The 20,236-nt window shown below is 40.9% G+C and overlaps 2 protein-coding genes across 3 annotated transcripts; both read left to right on the top strand.

Moving 5' to 3' along the window:
- The first annotated feature begins 1,627 nt into the window (after positions 1-1,627).
- On the top strand, positions 1,628-8,990 carry kcnk18 (potassium channel, subfamily K, member 18). 2 transcript variants are annotated; one of them, XM_067236698.1, is made up of 3 exons: positions 1,628-1,903; positions 2,056-2,199; positions 7,148-8,990. In XM_067236698.1, exons 1-3 carry the CDS (start codon positions 1,687-1,689, stop codon positions 7,969-7,971), a joined length of 1,185 nt encoding a protein of 394 aa, XP_067092799.1. In that variant the 5' UTR covers positions 1,628-1,686; the 3' UTR covers positions 7,972-8,990. The 2 variants fall into 2 exon arrangements, with proteins under 2 accessions (XP_067092799.1, XP_067092800.1); XM_067236699.1 differs by having other exon boundaries at positions 1,777-1,898.
- A 2,288-nt stretch (positions 8,991-11,278) lies between these two features.
- Positions 11,279-20,118, top strand: slc18a2 (solute carrier family 18 member 2). Its single transcript, XM_067236804.1, has 15 exons — positions 11,279-11,411; positions 12,400-12,730; positions 14,118-14,176; positions 14,312-14,395; positions 14,896-14,988; positions 15,214-15,303; positions 15,502-15,545; positions 16,581-16,641; positions 17,134-17,229; positions 17,787-17,865; positions 18,458-18,509; positions 19,054-19,117; positions 19,239-19,358; positions 19,487-19,620; positions 19,960-20,118. Exons 1-15 carry the CDS (start codon positions 11,279-11,281, stop codon positions 20,062-20,064), a joined length of 1,545 nt encoding a protein of 514 aa, XP_067092905.1. The 3' UTR covers positions 20,065-20,118.
- Positions 20,119-20,236: the final 118 nt, after the last annotated feature.

Below are 20,236 nucleotides of genomic sequence, written 5' to 3'. Positions count from 1 at the left end.
TACAAATGTTCTTAAAACAAGATTTACATTTAGTCATTTTAGCAGACGCTCTTATCCAGAGCGACTTACAGTAAGTACAGGGACATTCTCCCTGAGGCAAGTAGGGTGAAGTGCCTTGCCCAAGGACACAACTTCAGTTGGCATGACCGGGAATCGAACTGGCAACCTTCGGATTACTAGCCCGATTCCTTCACCGCTCAGCCACCTAACACTGTAATGTGTTAAACAATACAGTTTCTGCAATATGTGTTCAAATCCCCTTGGATGTTTATTTATCCACATAAAGAGGCAGGCATAGAAATATTAAAGGTCCCATGACATGCTGTTTTTGGATGCTTTTATATAGGCCTTAGTGGTCCCCTAATACCGTATCTGAAGTCTCTTTCCCGAAATTCAACCTTGGTGCAGAATTACAGCCACTACGAGCAGTCCCACAATGAGCTTTCCTTAGGACGTGCCATTTCTGTGTCTGTAGCTTTAAATGCTATGAGGAGGAGAGAGGTGGGGCTAACTGCCATGCTTCGGACATTTGCAAGCGATGTTGTCTCTCGAGGAAAAAATAATATTGGGTTCGCAGGTCGTAGCTCGTTTTCTCATTGGCGGGTCAAATTCTCTGGGCGGGCAAAGCAGAGAAAGGGGAGGTAACCTTTCCTCTTATGACGACATAAGAGGAACATTTTCAGTGTTTGAGCTTTTATTTTCTCAAAGGCAGAGAAGAATACCCAGGGCTTGGTTTACACCTATCAAAATTGCTAGCCACTGGGGGACCAAAGGCAGGCTAGGGGAACTCATTAATGTTAAATAACCTCCTAATGTGAAATGTTCATGTCATGGGACCTTTAAGGCTTTTAATAAAGCAAAACATTAAATAAAAACAGAATCCATCAGTAAAAGGAATCATGAAGATAAAATGTTAAACACTTTTGTAACAATATTGCTGTATATTTAACTGTGACAACCCCCATACCACTGTAACAACCAACCCCATCTGAACTCTTGAGCTAAATGTTTAGCTAGCAACCACATGGCTTTACCTAGCATCTGATAAATGTACTGAAAGTCTAGCTATTCCCTTCTACTCTTAAACAAAAGTTACAAAATAGAGATAAGTTAAACGTACAAAGTTACAGAAGAAATGTTATGCAAATAAATAGTTACTGTTACCCATTGAAATTTAAATGTATTCTCTTGTGCCAGGAATGCTAGCTCTATTTCCATACTGACAACATGAATGAGCTCAGACAAAGAGGGCACCCATTTGTTGAAAACAATTTTGCACAGCGCCCCCAAGTGTGGCTGTAATGGGCTTTGTGACAACCAACCCGTGTAGACCAAAAAAATGTCAGAGCTAAGAAGATTTACATTCTAAAGCAATCAACATGATACTAATATGCACGTTTTAAAAAAATATATACAAAAACGCGTTGTACGTGAAGTGACTTGGTTTATTCACCAATGGTTGATTCAAACTGACACAGCGTATTTACCAAGATGATGAAAAGTATTACACGAGAAGGGGAGTAGGGAGGGTCAGTGTTTGCTCTGAAGTGATGGTGCGGTCTGCGTTTTTTACAGTCTCATGCTTGGCTTATCCTCGACTGTTCTGGCTGATTTGATAGGATTACAATGCAGGCTATGTAGCCTATTCAAAAGTTAACAACACGCGAGCTCAATTAAGACTGGAACATGTCTCTGGCAAAAAACAATCGATATTCGGAAGAAAGGTCCAAATGTGTTGCCAGAATCTGGAAAGTGTTTCCTCATGTTTTTCTCATAGTTTCACTCATTGCATATGCCGCATTGGGCGCGATATTATTCAACTATGTCGAGGGGAACAGTGCGCCCACAGGAGAAGAGGATTATGATAAATTTTTATGTGACATAGTAAGATTGAACAGGTCAGGTAAAATCTCTCCTTTTACTATATTGCAAATTTGAGCAGTAGGCCTGACTATAAAATGTAGTACACAATATAGGTAGCCTTCTAGCCTACTAGACTAGAATTGTACACTGTATTTATTAATATAGATTTTTTTCTACGTTTTTCTATTCAAGATAATTCGTCTTGTACTCGAGAAGAAGTGAAAACAGTAAAGATGAAAATCAAAGAAGATTTTAAGTCTATTTGGCTTCAGCATCCCACCAGATGGACATTTTTTGGATCCTTGTTCTTCTGTTGCACTGTTTTTACAACTGTTGGTAAGTTTCAACTGTCAGCCCAGCTGTCTAAATCTTGTAAACTTCAAACTCAAATCAAATAAGCATATTCTTTCATCCAATAAGGTAGGTGGCCTTGGACAATATGGGATAGGCTATATAGATTTTTCTTTCCTTTTGCTTCCCTTTTTGCTCTGAATTTTCTGTGTGGTGTTGCCAGGCAGTAAAGGAGGACACATGTTCTTTCCGTCAATTCATAGTAGACCTAAGCAGTCAACCATGTGATCAGACAACATTTAATGCCTGTAAGCACTGAAGCTTTAAACATGCTCTTGCTCTTAAAATCATTACCTTTCAATTTTAATTAAGTAATTATTCCTAAACTGTTGATTAATACTTTTTTGATTATTATGTATTTCAGTAGGCCTACATATATTTTGTCCTTAAAAATACGGTTAGGATTTGGCTTGTGTTATTGTTTATTAAACATACCCAAAAGGGATACATACAAGTGTACATGGGCTGTATAATAAGGAAAATACATTTTCAGGCACAAACATGCAGTAATGGGCGAATATGTCTTACTGAAATTGGGTACCTCCCAGGCATATCTATAGAATAATCCACTTTATATCAGTTTTCACAATCACAATCAAAGAAATAGACCAATACGCTAATCACATATTTTTAAACAAAATGAATCATTGTCTCTACTAAGAAAAATGCATTAACTTCATCTGGACAATCTCGATGATGAGATCATTTGGAGTTGAACCACAATCAGAGGGCGGCATACAGTATATATCTTATAGAATAATGAATGAACCAAAGGTCTTTAGTTTCCAGGATCGACCTCAGACCTTCTAGACACCTTATTGGTTATTCTTTGCAATAAAGATCCTGTTCTACAGATGATACTTTAATGCATCCCGTCATCAGTGAGTCATCAGTCTTTCTGTCCCCGTTGAATAAATAACTTACACCAGTGGCTTGGCCTGCCTCCCGGTCCCAACTTCAATCAGAAGACATTTCTAGCCACAGCTGTAGCATTAGTGCCTACATTAGTGTAGGTTTACAATAATCAGATACATAGCTTTGCATCATTAAGCACTGTAATTCTGGGAATCTTCACATGCAGTGGATAGGCTGCATATACTATTAGATGACCGTTTAGTCAATCTATCAAACTAAAAGTACTATTTTACATTTTTTCTGTTAATGGTTTATGTAGGATAGGTTTTTATTAAATGGTGGAAATAGTTCCCCATTATAATACCTTAGAAGGCCTTTAAAGTTGAGGAAATAGCTTGGGTGGTTGGAGGTTAGATAACAGATAATGGCTAATAGCTTGTTCAGCAGACTGAATGGTTACAAATCATGGAGAGAAACACTCTGAGAGGAAGATGCACTCTACAACACCACAGACGCTTAGTAAAAACATGGCCACAGGAAGTAAGGGTGCTTGGAAGGGCTGGGGGCTGGGTTCTGTCCTTGTGAAAGCCCACATTGTTGATCACCAATGCATGGAAATGTCTAAGTGGTTGTAGCGTTACAAAAAAAACAACCACTTTGAATTGGGGTTAGGTCATATGTGGGACATTTTTGGACATACTATTTAAATTGTGTAGACCGGCCAAACGTGTCAAACTCTGTGTCAATACATCAGTGAAAGAAGAACAACGCTGTATGTAATACAAAGCTATATATGTATCTGGTGATGGTAAACCTACACTAATGTAGGCACTAATGCTACAGCTGTGGCCATAAATGGCTTCTGATTGAAGTTGGGACTGGGAGGCAGGCCAAGCCACTGGTGTAAGTTATTTCTTCAACAGGGACAGAAAGACTGATGACTTGTGATGCATTCAAGACTAATCTGTAGAACAGGATCTTTACTGCAAAGAATAACCAATAAGGTGTAAGAATCCGGTTTATTGCCAAGTAAGTTTACACATATGAGGAATTTGCTTTGGTAGGTTAGTGCACAACAATAAATAAACAGAATACAATAAAACAGAAAATAAGCTATTCTAAAATTCTAATAAAGAATACTATAAAATATGTACAATATGACTGTTCCTGAAATAAATGAAGAGCTGTACAGGTTATGCAGGAATGTGCAAAAGTTCACAGTATGAGGTTTAAAGAAGATGCAGTGTGTAAGACAGTAACCAAGAGAAGTTTGTCAATGTAAAGCTTTAGACTTCACATTAGTATAACGTAAAATCAGTGTCAGTCGGTGGACCTGGGGCCTTCTTAATGAACCCAGCTGCGGATGGGAAAAAAACTGTCAAGAAGTTCTTGAGGTCAATATTGAACACCAAAGACATTTGGTTTATTCATGATACTGTACGATATGTACTGTATGGTGCCTTTTGGTTGTGGTTCAAGTCCAAATGATCTGTTTATATACTGTATATACATACATTTAGATGGTGCTGATAATCAAAGACTTCAAGTGCACGGTTCTAACAGTAACAGTCTGTGTTTTCCAAGACACGTGATCACATCATCTCAAATACACAAAGGGTCAATGATGCATACACCAGAAGTAGTAATGTACATTTAAGTGCTGCATACCTTGCCATTAAATCATCAAGTCATTAGTCCAGACTACTGTCATAGAATACCTCATAGACCTTAGTTGGTCCCATATTAGGCATAATTCATTATTGGTTGAAATTAACAAAACTTTTAGCATGAATTGCTTTATGGATACATTGGTTCATTAACATACAATTACACCAGTAAACTGTTATTATATCTGTATGCTATTTCTTTTTTCCTTTTGGCCACAGTGTCGCCATGTCACACTCACTTTTAAAGTTTAAGTTTATAAAGTTTTTATCATCCAACTATAAAAGCAGGAATTATGACTGTATGTGTGTGTATGTGTCATGGCGAGTTGTGGGGAAGGACCCAAATGCAGGAGAGTAGTGAGGCATTGTGTCGAACAAAGGGTTTATTTTCAAAAACGGGAAACAGACAGGGTACTCATACTGATAATGGGTAATGATAAGACACAGGGCGAGGGGGCGCTTGGGAGCAAGGGGGCGCCTGGGAGCAAGGGGGCGCCTGGGAGCAAGGGGGCGCCTGGGAGCAAGGGGGCGCCTGGGAGCAAGGGGGCGCCTGGGAGCTAGGGGGCGCCTGGGAGCGAGGACACGGGGGCGCCTGGGAGCCCGGTTGAGGGTGGGAGCGCGGACGAGGTGGGCCTGGGAGCGCGGAGGAGGGGGGCCTGGGAGCGTGGACGAGGGGGCACCTGGGAGCGCGGTTGAGGGGGCGCCTGGGAGCAAGGGGGCGCCTGGGAGCAAGGGGGCGCCTGGGAGCTAGGGGGCGCCTGGGAGCGAGGACACGGGGGCGCCTGGGAGCCCGGTTGAGGGTGGGAGCGCGGACGAGGTGGGCCTGGGAGCGCGGAGGAGGGGGGCCTGGGAGCGTGGACGAGGGGGCGCCTGGGAGCGCGGTTGAGGGGGCGCCTGGGAGCGTGGACGAGGGGCGCCTGGGGCTGTGACAGTATGCAGTGTTTCCTTTATGTTGATTTGGCGGCCCGCCGCGGCTAAATTTCTGCCGCCACGGTATCAGAAATAAGGCTGTACAAAAAAAAATGTTAGGCCGTCTATCAGTAGTGATTGTTAGAGTGCATGTCGGAGAATAGCACGGACACGCGCTTCACACCGCAGTTGGGATTGCGTGTGTGCGTCCTTGAGAACGGCAAGTCGTATAACTTATGTTGTCAGTTCATTTAAGCCTGTTATTGTACACGTCTATAGTTCTTGCAAATTTAAATTAAGTTAACTGGTGATTTTCGTTGTTTTGTATTCTTTCAGCTAAATTGCACTTCTGTGGTTTGATAGCGATTGCTGCCCTGCTGACATTTGTATTTTAGGTGCATTATTATGCTGAAGTAGTTTTAATTAATAAATATTGTGTTTATTGTTATTATTTGCTACAGAATGCTTAGCCTATCAAGATCAAATGAAGCAGACAGTGTACATGCTTTCGACTACCTTAATCGATCGGCTAGGCTACTGACCATTTACAATAAGTTGGGAGGGAGTCAGTTGGCTGAGCGGTGAGAGAGTCGGGCTAGTAATCCGAAGGTTGCCAGTTCGATTCCCGGTCATGCCAACTGACGTTGTGTCCTTGGGCAAGGCACTTCACCCTACTTGCCTCGGGGGAATGTCCCTGTACCTACTGTAAGTCGCTCTGGATAAGAGCGTCTGCTAAATGTAATGTAAGTTGTTACGTCAATTATTAATTGGCAGCATTTATGCCATTTACAACATACTTTATCAGTGGAAGGTGTCTTTAAGTAGCCTAACCTTATTGATTTAGGGGAAATAGGACGAAAATATGTGCAATATTACATTATCTATTAGACTATTACATTAACCTGCTCCGAAATATAGGGTATATATAGAGGAAACACTGGTATGTGTCTGTCTGTGGTGCCATTATCTCAAAATCCGTCCACTGAATAAAGATGAAAATCAGCCTCTGTATTGCTCAGGACCCAAGGACGTGCCAAGTTGTTTGCACGAGCACTTCGTTAGAAATGTTGCTTTGATTAATTATATTGACTAAAAACATTCACTGCCATGTTGCACTAAGTGCACTACGGATCTCACAAGCCCAATGGGCACTGCACAATTGTGCTCTGCCGATAGGAACTGTAACAGTTTCTAAACTGTGCAGAGATAGGCCTACGCAGATTCACACGCTAAGTGATAAATAATATAACAGATTAATAACTCAGAAACTGTGTAGAAACAGCTGTACGCATGTTTCAGAGACCATTTTACGTCTTTGTACATTTTACCCAAGGGTTTGCTAACCTGTTTCTGGAGATTCATATAACGAACTGTTTGGCAAGCTGAATAATGTTTTACAACTAGGATTAGACTGAAACCATATAGGAGCATAGATCCCCAGGAGCAGATTTTGCACCTATCAAACCTATCCTTATGCCACAACCTTTGTCCTCCATTTATAGGTTATGGAGAGATTTTTCCAGTGACATTGGCTGGGAAAATGGTATGTATCTTGTATGCCATGCTGGGAATTCCCCTTATGCTGCTGGTCATCTCGGATGTAGGGGACATTCTCGCCGTGCTTCTCTACAAAGGATATCTCCGCCTGCACCGCCTCTGCAAGCTTCTCTACCGCACCTGGTCCCCAAGGCGGGCCCAGGGGAAATCTGGGGACATTTCTATGCAGGATGGTACCTACATCTTCAACCAGGAGATGGTGGTCCACGAGCCCATGGACATCCGGCACGTTCTTCACAGCCAGGCTGATGTCAAGCGCAAGTCGATCCAGCTGCGGAACAACACTGAGATCTTCAAGCGCATCATCACCAGGGACAAACTGTCCAGAAAGGGGGCACTGATGCGCAGCATGTCTTGCCCCGAATTGAACCGCATGTCTCCTGTACCCAAGGGCTTTGTCATCTGGGATTTCACAGGTATAGGGGAGAGCATGGAGCATTTAGATGTGCCTCTGGTCCTGATCCTCATTGTTGTGTTCACCTACATTCTGTTCGGAGGCCTCATCTTGCCCAGGTGGGAAACACAGATAGGTCAGTTTGATGCCTTTTACTTCTGCTTCATTACGCTCACCACCATTGGATTTGGTGACATTGTGCCCAACCACCCCAAGTACTTTATGCTCACCTCCTTCTTCCTTATTGTTGGAATGGCTATAATGTCCATGGCCTTCAAGCTGAGCCAGTTGCGTGTCATTAGCTGCTATCGCCGTTGCATGCATTGTATCACAGGGGGAAATGTGGAAAGCAATGAGGAAGAGGAAAGTGAATGAGCAGTAGAGGTCTCAACATGGCCTGGGTGGCTTTGAAGTTGAAGGGCTTCCCCATTTTGGGTTCAAGATGGGTGTCAAAGGTTGACTGACTTGGGATATGGAAGCTTGGGGTGAATCCAGAGCATGATGTTTGAGCCTACCCCTTTGTCAGTAGCATGATAAAATGTACACGTCTGTGGCTTTACGGACTCTTTGAATGGGGGCTCTATCGCTCTTTTTTTTCTGTATGTTCAATCAATGGCTCAAAAGCTGAGTTCATCTCGACCTACTTGATACTTGTAGTTTTGGCTGCAATAGTCAATGTAAGTTGGTTGGTTGGTCAGTTGAAAATAACATTCTTGTTTGACCTTTCCATTTTGTTTTGAGTTTCGATGTGTTCACATCTTCCTAGAGCTTAATTTCTGCTGTGCCTCACTTATCTGGTTACTCTTGCAACCAACCCCTAACAATAATAATGTTGACTTTATTTGTCTACAATTAATTTATTCTACTAAATTCTTCCTCAAGGATTGATCATTCTAATAGGGAGTCAGATGGCTGAGCGGTTAGGGAATCAGGCTAGTAATCAGAAGGTTGCCAGGTCGATTCCCGGCCGTGCCAAATTACGTTGTGTCCCTGGGCAAGGCACTTCACCCTACTTGCCTCGGGGGGGCATGTCCCTGTACTTACTGTAAGTCGCTCTGGATAAGAGCGTCTGCTAAATGACTAAATGTAAATGTAATATTAAATCTAAACATCTATAGCTTTGTGCCAAAAATTGTGTTGTCACCAGAAACTTATAGCTTATATGCATATGCTCTTGCTTGCAGTTTGTTGCTTTCACAATGCCGTTAAAACAGGTTCAAATGTATGTGTGACTTTTGAATATTTAATTAAGAAGAACCTGATGCCATAATTTATATCCTCACATATAGACATATTGCACTTACTAGTACAACTATATGTTTGTGTCAGCCATTGATGTATTCTCCAGAGCCTGTGGCTCAGTATAAAGCTTTCACTGATACCCAACTGATCCTCTCTATTCCTTAATGTGTCTATTGCTGAGCTGGATGAAGAATAAAAAGATAAAAGAAAATAACGTTCTATGCTTATCATCAGTATGGGATAATTGTTAGAGTATTTTTAAAGTGGGAATCTTGAGTATATTTTTATCGTGGGCATATGCTTATAGTGTGTATGTATTTAGAATATTTTGATTGTCCGGTATAGTCAAATTTGGCCCCAACCAGGATATAACCAACCAGGATATAAGGCCAACTGTAGACACTTTAAGTGAATTCCCAGTTCAGGAAAAGCCACTTCATGTCAAGGTTGTATGACTGACTGTTACAGACATCTCGGAGTCAGGTGGCTGAGCGGTGAGGGAATCGGGCTAGTAATCCAAAGGTTGCCAGTTCGATTCCCGGTCATGCCAACTAACGTTGTGTCCTTGGGCAAGGCACTTCACCCTACTTGCCTCGGGGCAATGTCCCTGTACTTACTGTAAGTCGCTCTGGATAAAAGCGTCTGCTAAATGACTAAATGTAAATGTAAATCTCGTAAGCCACTAATGAAAGTAGGCTATCTGACAAGTGGAACAGGTCTCAACCATGCATAGGGATAAAAAGTTAACTTTCTCACTTGCAATGACCCCACATTGTTGTACCTTTGTGTACATGAAAGTATTTGGGTGTACATGGGTGTGTATTTGAGAGAAAACCTCTCTGTAGTGCAGGATCAAATAGCTAAGAAGCCTGTTCGACATTTAGAAATATGAGGAATTAGGATAGGCTACTTACTAGAAAGTCCTGGCGCTTATTTGCATCTTGAAATCCTTTCATGCAGTGGAAAGTTTATTGTTGATGGTATAGGCAGACACACCAAACCTGTCGCCATCCGAAGCTTCAAGCAATAATACATCACGTGTTGTTCTAATAACACAATAACTGTAACACAATGCAAACACTTGAATTAAATTCGCACACAACAGCTGCGTCGCAATGGAAACAATTTAATCTGTTTATAGCAACATACTTGGACTGTGTTGAGGGAACGTCACTTCACTTGTTCTTCATAGCTGAAAATGTTGCATCGATTATTGATGTGTCGTTCGTGAACGATTTGTTTAATTTTGAATCTTTAATAGCCTAAGACTGTGAAGTAACGAGTTGTCAGGCCTGTATCAGAGAGTGTGATTCGTTCATTTTCTCGTGGCCCCGCATCGGGACTGTAAGTAAGTCAACGTAACGCACGATAGCGCCATTGTCACTGTAAAGAGTGCGCACGAATTTGGTTTGATTATCGGACAAATTGAATTTGATTGCAGTCTATAAAGCAATGTATTATTCAATAGAGGAAGTTTGTCAGACGGCTTCGTGATGGTTTGAGATAAAGTTGGCCATATCTGAGCTCTTCAAAATGAAAACCAAAGTATTGATTGCCATCGTTTGACTCTGTTCAATCATCTGTTATATGTTTTATAGTAGTAGTAGCCTGCCCCAAGCCAAAGTTTACGCGCTATGATTCCCCTCACCTTAAAAGAGTCGCTGTTAAAATATTGGGGTAGGCTATCGACTAGTATAATGCTCTTGCCAGGACTCTTCAGGAAAATGCCCCTTTCTTTCATCTCTATATTTTCTATATTTTTCTATATTTTATGTATTCATAGCAATCATTCAAAACATTCTTTGCTAAATCGGTTGATATGGAATAAGCCCATAGAGGACGCAAAATATTGTATTTATTTAGGCCTATTGTTCAAAAATGATGAGAATTGGCTAACTATATAGCCTATCCGTATTTCATACATGAATGTTTCAAGAAAGACACTGAATAGCGTATGGGCATCTCTCACTGCATTGAGTTTGCGATGCTGTAGGTAAGGATGTTCCTGATAAAGGTTGAATGACGTCAAGGATCAGTCAAGTAAGTAAAACGCCCCGCATCTTTGGGTCTTTTTACCACGGTTGCTGCTGCAAGAGGATTTCGCAAATGTTCATTTAAGGTTAGATATTTAAGGACTTCTGCACATTCAACTACAGTTTATTTTTATTCCTTGTATTTATTATACGACTACACAATTATACAGTAGTCTCAAACATGTTTGGACCTATTTAATATTAGGCTATTATATAAACTACTCTCAGGACTCTGTATTCTGAAAATTAACTTGCAGAAAAATAACACTTTACAGCCAGCTGTATTTGAAACGATTTTCCTTTTGACTTATCTCTTTTATCTTCACAACAGGAGGATCTCAAACGTTTGTCTATTTTTCCCACCGCAGAACGAGTCCTTTTCGCTCGTTCTTTTGTGGACTTTAACAATGGGAAGATTAGACACTCTCAGATCATTTAATTTATTAACATGGCTGAGAGAGGAGAGGCAATCAAGGAAGTTGATTCTGGTTATCGTGTTCATCGCCTTGCTATTGGATAATATGCTTCTCACGGTGGTCGGTAGGTACAATTCGGCATACATCTTACACCCGTTACCCTATAAAGCAGTGACCACGAATCTTGTGTTCAACCTGTTGTGCCAAATTGTTTTAAATCAGGTGAAAAATCAAATTTGTATGCCCACAACAATGTTCTAAAAAACATCTGGCCAATGTTAGTTAGAACTTAAATAGGCTATAGGAGTCCGGAATCAGAAGCGCATGTTTAATGAACCGTCTAAGTTTTTAATTTATGTATTTATTTGTGTACATATGTTAGCCTACATATAATAGGCTACACAGATTTCATGCATCATAGACTAAAACTTAGTCTCAAACTTAAAACGGATAATTTAACTTAATGATATGAATACTTTCCGGAATCGTAAAATATTCTATCATGACTGACTTAACAGTATGTAGCCAACTCACACAAAATATGTTCTTGTTTAGAAATGCAAAACAGATTTACCCATAGGATACACGTCAAAAACCACCAGTTGATCTGTCTGAAAACACTATAGTAGGTAGCCTAAGCATTTTCTAGAAGGCAATACATTTTCACGATACAAACCATTTTCAAGTCTAATCCAATTGTACATGACATTGATGACCGTTTAGCGGCTGTATATTTGGGTGCGACATTGCCTCTCGGCGACGCAGCGTTTCTAGGACACATCCATTACGCACGGACGCGCGTTGGATACAAATAAGATCCACTCATTCCCTGAGAGCGTTCGGAAATTACTAGCGTGGCCCTCACTTGTGGAACCAATCGCAAAAACACAAGACAGGTGATGCTTGTGCTGTGTATACTCCACCGTAATCGTTATTTATCTAGCCTATTAGAATTTCTATGAAAATGGAAAAAGCTGATACTATTATTATACTACCTATTACTTCATGCTAACTAATTTCTTGGAGGGTAATGTAAATATAAACTGAGAAAGTATTTGACATGATGTATATTGATTCACTAATCATTATTCTGGCATGTTTGTTATTTTCAGTACCCATCATTCCAAGTTATCTATACACCACTGATACCAACACTGTCAAGAATCACACCACCTCACCACCCAACTCTTCCGGAACCTTCCAGACCATTGTGTCCCTGTATGACAACTCAGTCAGGGTGACCAGTGGGGAACCCGCTGATATCAGACCCTTGGGTGGGACCATCCCGCCCCCTGCTACCACCCTTGTGCCCCAGAACAGCTCTGACTGCATCAAAAATGATGACCAGCTTCTTAATGAGAACGTCAAAGTGGGACTGCTGTTTGCCTCCAAGGCCACTGTACAGCTGATCACCAACCCCTTCATAGGGCCACTAACCAACAGGTGGGTGACTGCTTCCCTCTCACCATTGTGAGCTGGGCATTGGAATGCTACATCCTGAGAGTATGTGTTTAATGCAATTTAATGTGTGTATGAAATCTTGTGTGTTTTTAATGTTCGCATCCTCCATCCTCCTGTGAGTCTCGTAGATGTTTTTGCCATGAAATACTTGCCATGGTTTGCATGGCAACAAGTAAGCAACTTCAGAGCTATAAATATAATTGTAACCTTTGTACATGCTGATTTGATATGACATTTAGATCCTTAAAAAGGATGTCACAGTGTTCTGCCTGGCATTTGATGCCACCAATTTATTTTCTCTTAATGCACTTAATGGTAAATAATGGTTATAAGTGTGTCCAAGCATTTCATACTATTATGACTGATTTTACAGGTATTTATGACCTGTATATGTGAATTGCACTAAGCTGAACTGACAGGAGACAGGGCCAGTGTGTTTTCTTCAGAGTTCACTGCACAAGTACATGATGGTGGTCTCCTCCCAGGTCACAGTGGCTTCCTGATAGCCTGGAGCCCAAATAGTGACTCAGCTTCCGTTCTGTCAAAGGTCATCATTGAATAACATCTATGTTTAAATCACAGTAAAATAGAGAGGAGGAACTGCAACAGACTCTTCAAGTGGTGGGAAGTAAAATAAAATGCTGTGTGGTAATAATGTTTAAATAATAGTATTTAGAGGCCAAACGTCATGTTATGTAGATCTAATCTATATAGATCATATGGAACTGAATTCAGGGTTAGCGTTTTGTCTTGGATAGTGATCAGCTGTTGTATTTTTGTTCATGCTGTTTCTGTAGGCAAGCACTGTTCACTGAACACATCCACTGTCGTGCACACAGATATTCTCTATAGAAAGGATTAGTCAGTGTGGTCAAAAACAACTAGCAACAAGATGCTTCCTTTAACAGTGCACAGTATTGACAGAAATATTGAAATCAGTGTTTATAGTCTCTAGTCGACTCTCAGATATGCTGTAATTGAGGCAAACAAACAGAATCCTATTATTTCCCCTTTGTCACCTTCTGGCTGAGAAAGGACAACACAAGGGAAGTCATGCATGTCAGGGACATGGCAGTAAGGGGCCTTAGATGTTTCTATATAGCATATTCTCTTGGTGTTTGTCCTCTCAACCTTTTTTTTTTTTTTATCTAGTGTCACAATTGTATGATGCCAACAAGAAGCAGCAATTGGTTTATCTGTCAGGTGTACAACGGTTAATAGACTCAATTTGCATTGGGTTCAGTCAGTTAAATGTATAAACATGCACCATGCACTTCCTGCAAATATAGGTAATATATTGTAGAACGTATGGTTGGGCCTTGTTTTGTATCACAGTTTGTATCAAGCAATTCTTTCTGTGTCTTTACAGAATAGGGTACCAGATCCCCATGTTTGCAGGCTTTTGTATCATGTTCCTGTCGACCATTAGTAAGTATCACCCAGCATCTGCACTGGTCTCTACGTAACTGCATCGCAATAATACCATTTTGTAATTTGTCCATTTATAATGTGTGCCTGTTGTACTTTTTCCAATTTTTTATTGTTGCTCTTGTTCTTGTCAAGTGTTTGCCTTCTCATCGAGCTACGCTCTGCTGTTTCTGGCCAGATCCATGCAAGGTGTCGGTTCTTCATGTTCATCTGTGGCTGGTAAGAACATGATCCTGGGGCCCAGCCAGTGTAAGGCAGAGTTTCTGGGTACATGTACAGCGTGTGTCTCTGTAAGGTCAAGAGGTCATACAGCAAGGCTCCCTCTGAGCAGAATATAGCATGCAGTCCAGACAGTGGGGAGACAGTGAGGAAAATCATGTACAAATAAGGCTTATGTGATTAACGACCACTTCACCTGCTGAACGTTCTAGTGTATCAGTGTACTGACCACTGAAGACCCGTTAAGGAAGCGATTCTGTGCATTCTATGTTTGAACATGTCCAGATACTGTATTTAAGCACTCTTGTAAGAGAGAGTCTTCACTCATGCTAGCCACTCTGTTGTGGATTGGTGGCATGATCCGACGTTGAGCTAATAAAACCGAGTGCATGACCACACTCACATGACTACATGTATTGTACCCTTCTAGTACTGTATACAGTTGATAGGTGAACACTATCAGTCCCAAGGTACGTTCAATAGACATTTCCCTCTTGTAGGAATGGGGATGCTGGCCAGTGTGTACACGGACGATGAGGAGCGAGGAAATGCTATCGGCATAGCGCTGGGTGGCCTTGCTATGGGAGTACTGGGTGTGTGCACAGCCTTCAATGTAATATTGGGATCCATGATAAACATCCTCCTCAGAAAAAACAACTAACCTTTATTCAAAGGTCCTCTTCAGCTTTTAAAGTAGGAGCAGGACCTCATCCCCTAAGGAGATAATGTTCTGCAATGACAGTGGAATGTTGACATACTGTAGCTCTGTCCTATTATTATCACTACACTCCTGAACATTTTCACTCTTATCTGCACAGTGGGCCCACCATTCGGGAGTGTGATGTATGAGTTTGTAGGGAAGACAGCTCCGTTCCTTATCCTGGCAGTTCTGGCCTTGTTGGATGGAGGTATTTCATGTATATTAATTATTACATGTAAACATTTCTTCAAAAACACAATACACCAACGTCACTTCTATTTTCAGTGTGGCATTGATTAATCTATGATGATGATACTTTTTTGGGGTTTTAAGCAGTATATTTTCATATTTGATAAGATGTGTTCATGGCAAACAAAGTAAGTCCAGTGTCTGTGTCTCTCCACAGCTTTACAGCTCTTTATTCTCCAGCCTTCCAAGGTGGAGCCAGAGGTGAGTGGCCCTGTCAGCCAGACTGAATTAGGTGAACTACCAGCCAGAAAGGAGCTGTCTGATTTCTGTTGCTCTCCTGACATGTTATTTTGAGAAAATAAGTAAAATGGGCCGTATGACTAGATCATCATCAATATCCCATTTAACATTCAAATCTTGTGGTACAACAATCCTTTTCATGTGTACTGTCCTGTGATTCATATGTCGTGTAACTATACACAGGGTTTTATAGGAAAGAGAAGAGAACAATTGAAATGCTTGTGTTCCTCATACACGGCTGTACACTTAAGCAGGATTATCTTGAAAATATAGTGTCTCTCACACCAACACAAGTAAGCTGAATCACTAGATAGCTGGATCAACACAGACTGTTCAACACATTTTATACATGGGTAGAATGCAGCCATTCTTTATTTGATGGCTTTGTCTTGGAGTCAGAAGAGACATGTGCCATAGATGCTGATTCTTATCCGTTGCCTCTCTTCTAAATTTGATCTACGGGCCTGATTGTTGTCCTCCGTCACAGCAACCAAGAAAGCATTGCGAGAACCAATCAAAACAGGATCTAACCCTTTCATGACCACAGTCTCTTTTGCTTTCACAACAATTTTACAGTCTTGTTACAAGTGTCACAAGTAATAAGATGTTCTTTTCAAAGCGAGCTGGGTGCTACACTCACTCTCATTAATGTGAAAACCTGCTGTGATGAATGGGGCCCCATCATTGAGTTCTCTAATGACTAGCACAGCTCTTATAATAACTCAGAATCAGTCACCCTAATGCTTCAGAGACAGTAGTATCAGCATTATGTCATCAAATACTGCTTTTATAACAAATGAGTATGTCAAAGTGGATGTAAATAACTATTTTTGTTCCACAAAGAGTCTCGCTTATAACATCATGTGTTGTATCTTCTCTATTAATATGTATAATTACCTTGCTTGCTATAAGAAATCTACTTGCTGTACATAATCAGTCATGGTAAGATAGCCATCTTAGACGGTTAGTGTTTCCTGTCTCGTTTCCACTCTACAGAGTCAAAAAGGAACACCACTATTGACTCTTATGAAGGATCCATACATTCTTATTGCGGCAGGTAAGAAAACAAATATGCATTGCTGTAAAACACTGAAGCCATGTATGTTTGGAAGTTTCAATTGTCAGTCCCTCTTGATAAAGTGATAACCAACCAAAACGGTCAACCTATATTTGTGCCCCCTGTAAATGTAAGACACGATCAACACTAAGCCTCCCAATCGATTTCTGGGTAAACTACAGTATTATTTCAAGTGTTATGAGTTGTAATCCCATGTTAAAAGGAGTCACATCCGCATTACAATTGGCTTTTGTGTGTGTGTGTGTGTGTGTATGTGCGATTGAGATTATGCAATTGTCTGGGTAAAATGTGTCTATGTGTCAGTAAACCTCTTCCACAGGTCAATTACCACCAGACAAATGGGTCATGGCAACCTGATAAAGAAAGAAAGAAAGAAAGAAAGAGAGAGCGCGAGCGAGCGAGAAAGGAAAACAGTCAAAAATCTAAATAAGCATTGCGCCCATTTATCCACAATCACATTCTCATTTCCAGGTTCCATTTGTTTTGCAAACATGGCCATCGCGATGCTGGAACCAGCCCTACCCATCTGGATGATGGAGACAATGTGTGCAAGGAAATGGCAACTAGGTACTGATTCATGTATTTTTCACTTTACTACTTGCCAAGCTGCATATGATCCCTTTTAATTATGTGACACGTGAAATAAAGTCGTTCATTGCTTAAATTCGTGTGACAACACAGGGGGCATGATGATAACTTGATAATGATGCCGTTGAGTATAAAAAAACAGATTTGGAGCTCTTGGATAATTGTCTAAAAAGAACATTGAAACAGTACTCCAGCCCAATGGGCCCTCCTTTTAAAACCAAATTATTCCTCTTCTTTGCAGGCATTAACTATTTTATTCCCTGCATTGTATTAGAGGTATCCAATACATAAAGGCCGGATGAGAGAGGTGAATGGAGAGAAATGGGAGTGGGGGGAACAGGATATTAGGGTGCCTTTCGTTCACGAGTGAAGAGCGCAAGTCTTCATTACAGTCCAAGATAGAGACTGATAGTGGGACTCCTTATCTTAGCCCTTCCCCCCTCCCCCCCCCCCCCCCCCTCTCTCTCTCTCTCTCTCTCTCTCTCTCTCTCTCTCTCACGTCATTCTTTCTGCCTGTCTGTCTGTTCTCAACCCAGGTGTTGCCTTCATGCCAGCCAGCATCTCCTACCTTATTGGAACCAACATCTTTGGTGTAATGGCCCACAAGATGGGGAGGTAGGGAGGGAAATTACTCTGTTATTTTTCTCATACTTCTTATCTTCTCTGACTCACACTCATATCTTTTTCACTTTCCGTTTTTCTGAGTTTCCGGTGTTATTGAGAAGCTCAAAATGAGTTTTCTTCTGGCGTGGTCTGATACTGTTTATTGACGTCTTGGGGTGACACTGTGTTTATATAAACATGTTTGTTACATTGGGTACAAATATTTTGGTCATATATCAATCCTTACCTGTTAAGCTTAGGTCTGATCCATTCATTGTCAGTGTTTAGTGACCTTTGTTTACTGTAGACCCTCTTGGAAGCCAGGTTACATTGCAAGATGTACTCTACAGAAAAGATTAACTCAAAGCTCAAATATCCCAAACTAGCCTCAAAAAGAGCAGATCACTATCAGCCGGACAGTTTGCTTCCGCTTCTCGCTTTGTTTATTATAATATAAGTTTATTATTCCTTCAAATCTGATTTATACAACCTCACAGTACAAAAGAACAGGGACAGGAACTGGGGGGGCTAAGGGTAGGCGGGAGAGGCATGACGGACTGTGGAGATTGGCAGACACTGAGCAGCCCTTTTCTTTTCCACCCAGATGGCTATGTGCTCTTATTGGAATGCTCGTCGTGGGGATAAGCATCATGTGTGTGAGTACTGGAGACATGGTTGGTTACAAATGGCTATTGCAGAGTCACATACACTAACACAAGGAACTAGATAAGATGATTTTGGAGAATTGATTTTATGAGTGTCCTAACAAACACTGATGTGAGTGAGTGCATTCAAGAGTGAGGCAGAGGCTAAATGACATATTTGGATGCACGAGAGAGAACAATTACAAATAAAAACGTTTTAGTTAATTTTTCTAGAGCTAATGTTATTGCTACATTTGTCTGTCTGGCTTAACAGCATCCTCTGTAGCAGGAAGTCCATTTAAGGACATTGTGTTAATGTTCTACCATATCCCACTACCCCCCAAATCACATTTGGAGCCACTAAAGGGAATGAGAGTTCAGTCAGAAGTCAATTGAAGCTGCATAAAACCAGTGCACTGACAATTTCTGTGTAGCCAGAAAACAGCTATTCCAGTATTCTAGCTACGCTCAAAGCCTTGAAAACTGAAAGGCCTCATGTTAAAGTGAATACCTCAATCATATATTGTCTTACCAAACTCTGTTTTATGTGGTCTAGGTTCCTCTTGCTAAAGACATCTATGGTTTAATAATTCCAAATTTTGGAGTGGGCTTTGCCATTGGTAAGTCTATTCATACAATCTTCAATACTAAAGCAGCAGAAGGCATAAGTAGTAGTACAGTAGACTGTATTTAAAAAAATCTAATTGAAGTTACACGTACTTGGTGTCTCATTTCTGACAGGTATGGTGGATTCTTCTATGATGCCCATCATGGCCTATCTGGTGGACTTGCGACATGTGTCGGTCTATGGCAGTGTATATGCCATCGCTGATGTGGCTTTCTGCATGGGCTTTGCTATTGGTACTGTAATACTATCAAGAATATATTTGTTTATAAAGCATTTATACATAAAGGATTATAGCTTGATCTATAAATTCATCAAGTAAGTATATTTGTCAACACTAGACCTAGTATTATCTGCCCCAAAGGTCCATCTATTGGGGGACCAATAGCAGAAACCATTGGCTTTCCCTGGCTTATGACTATCATCGGGCTTGTGGACATCCTCTTTGCTCCACTCTGCTATTTCCTCAGGAGTCCACCTGGACAAGAGGAAAAAATGGTGAGGCAAATCTGTAGTTCACACGCATACAGTGCATATCAGCGCATACTGTACCGTAACTTAACATAACACCTTTAACATACAGTACACAGCTATTCATGGATTTTAGTCCTCATCAAATGAAACTACATCGGCCATACCTATGCATGTGCCACTTTACTGTGGCTTTCAATCAAACACAGGGGACTGTAAGCCCTTTATTCTAAAAAATAACATATCACTTTTATTATTCCTTGCACTTCCTTCAGGGAAAACAAACTTTTGTCTTTATGGCTGTGGTATATGCACTGCCATTATTCCACTACTAACACTAATAGACAATTGTTGTGTTCTTCTCAGGCCATTTTGATGGACTCCAACTGCTCAATGAAGACCAGGTCGTATTCCACTCAGGGAACATACTACCAAGGTGATGATATGGAACCAGAATATGATGACGAATAACAGTCCCCAACCATGTATGTTAACCCTCCAGAGGATCTATTTTGTTGTACGGAAAAAAACAGAGAAAAGATAAAATAGTAACAACGAAGCAAAACAGCCAAGCCGTTTCCGTGTGAATGTCTTGCGTTTGGTCTTCACTGTTATGTGTCATTGTTAGCGTTTGTATGACTGG

Source organism: Osmerus mordax, chromosome 5, assembly GCF_038355195.1.
Source record: "Osmerus mordax isolate fOsmMor3 chromosome 5, fOsmMor3.pri, whole genome shotgun sequence".
NCBI lineage: Eukaryota > Metazoa > Chordata > Actinopteri > Osmeriformes > Osmeridae > Osmerus > Osmerus mordax.
Note: the sequence above shows the minus strand (reverse complement) of the source record. Positions and strands in the feature narration are given on the sequence as shown.